General features: G+C 46.8%; 1 protein-coding gene across 1 annotated transcript in view; it reads right to left on the reverse strand.

The window, feature by feature from the left end:
• Positions 1–1935: 1935 nt before the first annotated feature.
• ODF1 (outer dense fiber of sperm tails 1) overlaps positions 1936–4135 on the reverse strand; it is a 9635-nt gene continuing 7435 nt past the window's right edge. Inside the window, exon 2 of the mRNA XM_015428223.1 lies at positions 1936–2251. Within this exon, the coding sequence (XP_015283709.1) occupies positions 1936–2251 (316 nt within the window). The remainder of the gene's footprint in view (positions 2252–4135) is intronic.

Raw genomic sequence — 4135 nt, forward strand, 5'->3', positions numbered from 1 at the left:
CGGATCGGCTGCTTCGCGTCCTCCTGGTCCCTCGCGACGGCCCGGCTCAGTTGCGGCTGAATCCCATCCTCGTCGCCACTGTTATGTAGTGGGTAGCCGCATGGATGAACGACCGACAACGACGTGGTGCATAGCACGCTTTATTAGTACAGAACAAGACAAGCGATAAACGGCCGGCAGGCCAACTATATACACGCCTGGGGACCGCCCCTGGTCACCATTGGTGGGTTCAAATCTCCCGCCACGGATCCCATTGGTTCCCCAGTGGAGGGGCTAATGAAGCTTGGGCATATGCGCTGACCTCCGGTGGCGGTCAGCGGACACTACACCCAGGACCCCAGTCTATCACCTTCGGTGGCGGTCAGCGGACACTACACCCAGGACCCCAGTCTATCACATTTTCATTGGTTTTTAGACTGTTTTTCTCTGTTTTAAGGAGTCTCAAAGCAGCTTACAATTGCCTTCCCTTCCCATCCCAACAGGCACCTTGTGAAATAGGTTGGATTGACAGAGTTATGAGAGAACCATGACTGGCCCAAGGTCAACCCAGCAGGCTTCATGTGGAGGTGTGGGGAATCAAACCCTCTTTTCCAGATTACGGTCTGCCTCTCTCTCTCTCTCTCTCTCTCTCTCTTCTCTCTCTCTCTCTCCCCCCCCCCACATCTTAGCTCCTCCGATACACTCTCACTCACCATTAAGGTTGCCAGCCTCCAGGTGGCGCCTGGGGATCTCCCACTTTTACAACTGATCTCCAGCTGACAGAGATCAGCTCCCCTGGGTATTTTTCATATGTGAGTGTGTGTGCGTACCTGGAAGTCATGGCGACCTCTGGTGACTGACCCCTACTGAGGGGGGGGAGGATATTCAAGAGGTGGCTGAATAAAGCCAGCCCCTGCCTCCCAACTGCTGGTATTCAAGGGAGGTCTCCCATCCAAGTACTTGCCAGAGTCGACCTTGCTTAGTTTCTGAGATCTGACGAGTAAACACCAATTTACCCTGAGGAACTCAGGGTAGCATACACATCTCTCATCTCCTCATTATGTCCTCATAACATCACTCTGAGATAGGTTAGGTCGGTGGTTCCCGACCTCTTTGAGTTCATGGGTACTTCTGGAATTATTAACGTAAGGTGGTAGGCATCAGTGACAAAATGGCTGCCATGGGAGGTGCAGCCATGCACACACACAGAGGAAACCCGAATTGCCAGGGAGACGGATAACTTAAAAATATATACTTGAGAAAAGGAGTGAGAGAAAATAAAAGCTATACTGTGTTGGCAGCTGCCCCCACAACATCGTTTTAATCTGAACAGCCAATCAGATCACTGGCCAATTAGAGACGCTCCTGAGCAAGAGGGCCCCCCCCAGCCTTACCCACTTTATAAAACACTGGGTGAGCACCAGAAGAAGTGTTGGTGGGTGTCATGGTACCCCTAGGCACCATGCTGGGGGGGACACCTGGGTTAGGCTGAGTGAGAGAGAGTGAAAGTGGCCTAGAGAAGATGTTGCCGTCCTACTGAGGGAAATTTTGGTTACCTTCATTCTAATACCATGTAAAATGCTAATGTTCTTGTCTCCCCTTCCTGTCCCTCTCCTTTTGAATGGTTTCAAATGTAAGCGATTCTGGAAGGGGCTTGTTCTATTGTTATTCCCTGTATAGTACATACTACAAATTTAAGTGCTTCATAATGAGTAATACATAATAGCCCCCCCCCCTTGTAACTGTCAAACAAGCAGAAGTGCTTTAAGGTATGACTAACCACAAACTTGCACTCAAGCCAAGAGATTTACAAGCGGTGTTTATTGGAAGAGGGTTACATAGTTGCTAACACATGGCTAAAGGGTGCTGTTAAAAAAACAACAGCAGCCCCCCTGGAAATCCACTGGAGTTACATCCTTATGATGATCAGCTTCCTGCGCTGATCCTCCATGGTCTTTAAAGCAAACTCAACAGGCAAGGAGGACACGGACGTGGAGATTCTATTCTCACAAGACTGGTGGGCCCTATACTGTAAGTGACTTCCTCATCTGACACTCCTGGTGGCAAACAGATCTCCTTGGTGACTGTTGAGTAGTTGTACTCCTTTCCGTGGCAGGTCTTTAATTCTTCTTCATGTTCAGCGGACACTTTGACTTTCCCGTCTTGCACTCTCACTGATATGTCCTCAGGGTCATAACCTTTAATGTCCATCAAAGCCAGAAGCTTTGGACGAGTGGATGATTCCAGCATCTTAGTAACCCTTCTTCGAATCCTGCAATAAAGAAGCAAGATTTCAGAATCCCACTGACTGACTGACTGATTGACTCACTCACTCACTCACTCACTCACTCACTCACTCACTCACTCAGTCACAGTGTTTCTACCCTACTTTTCTCCCTGAAGGAACCCAAAGCAGCTTACAATAAACACCATATAAATAAGCCAGTAATAAGCTAAATGAATAGCATACCCTTCAACATTTTATAACACTTAAAATGTTACATATAATTTGCATGTGCCTGGAGGTTGAAGCCAATCACATACAGGTAGGGAAATACATCTCTTCATAGGTGACTATGTCTTGAATGGCAATATTTTGGCAATATAATAATACTAGGAAAAAGGTCCGTTGTGGAAATAAATACAACGGCCTCTAGAAAGAGGCTCTGGGCGGTTGCCCCGGCCTTGGACACTCAGTGTCAATTTGCTGTGGCAACCTCAGCAGGGTATAATGACACTGAGTCCACCATTTTCTCCAGAGGAAGTGATCTCTGCTACCTAAAGAACAGTTGTAATTTTGAGTAATCTCCAGCCCTTACCTGGAGATTGGACACATTTTACCTCAGAACAGCAAAACTGTTTAGAATGTTAGAGGCAAAAGCCAATCAAGTTGCATATGCAAATGACCTCTGTGTTCCGAGGCAGAGACCAATGAGGCTGCATATGCAAATCACCTCTGTGTTCTGACTGGCTATGGGGGGTAGAGGATTAGCAAAATGTTTAGAATGTTGGAGGCAGGACTCAGGCAAAGCAGCTAGTGGTTTGATTGAGGTTTACAAGATTATGCATGGGAAAGAGCAGGTAGAGAAAGAGGTACTTTTCTCCCTTTCTCACAATACAAGAACTCGTGGGCACTCCATGAAATTGCTGAGCAGTCGGGTTAGAACGGATAAAAGGAAGTACTTCTTCACCCAAAGAGTGATTAACACATGGAATTCACTGCCACAGGAAGTGGTGGGTGCTACAAGCATGGACGTCTTCAAAAGGGAATTAGATAGGCATATGGAGCAGAGGTCCATCAGTGGCTATTAGCCACAAGGTATAGATAGGGGCTCTGGGGCAAGTGATGCTCTGTCTTCTTGGTGCTTGGGGGGGCCAACAGTGGGAGGGCTTCTAATGTCCTGGCCCCACTGTTGGACCTCCTGATGGCACCTGGTATTTTTGGCCACTGTGTGACAGAGTGTTGGACTAGATGGGCCTTTGGCCTGATCCAACATTGGTGTCTTTTATGTTCTTATGATAGGGAGACCCTCTGAATGACAGAACGAACTGATTTTGGAGTGTGTGGAATGTTCTAGAGAAGTGCCACCACCATTCGGCTTTTATTTATAAGGGAGATATGCCATGTTTGAAGCTGTGCTCAGATTCAGGGTAATTTCATAAATTACAAAAAAATTATTTCCCCCTATTACATTATAATACGGAAAGCAAATACAGGACATAGAAACCATCCATTTTAAATGTTAGTATACGGCCTGGATCAGTGTGGTTATTTTATTCCATTTACAATGGGGATTCAAATGCCAGTATTAAATTGAGTAAAGTGTTTATAGATAAAAATACACATTGGGATTTATTTGGCCTGTTGCCAGCTACTTGCGCATCACGCTGTAACTCACCCTTCCTCCAGGGAACTATGAGCAGTTCACATGGGGTTGCTGTTTTTATCCTCACAACAGCTCTGTGGGTCAAACTAGATACGACAATGTCCCCAGGTCTGACCTGTGGGTGCTGCCACCATTTTAAAGTGATTTAAAGGTGCCTGTAGTGCAGCAGGCAGAGGTGCTCTTGTCTTCCCTCAGTGTTTTCAAGTGCCAAAACAGCTGCACACTTCCCCACAGCTGTTCTGGCACTTCAAAAGATGTAAGGGAAGGGA

The sequence above is a fragment of the Gekko japonicus genome, unplaced genomic scaffold (genome assembly GCF_001447785.1).
Source record: "Gekko japonicus isolate JY-2015 unplaced genomic scaffold, Gekko_japonicus_V1.1 scaffold555, whole genome shotgun sequence".
NCBI classification, from domain to species: domain Eukaryota; kingdom Metazoa; phylum Chordata; class Lepidosauria; order Squamata; family Gekkonidae; genus Gekko; species Gekko japonicus.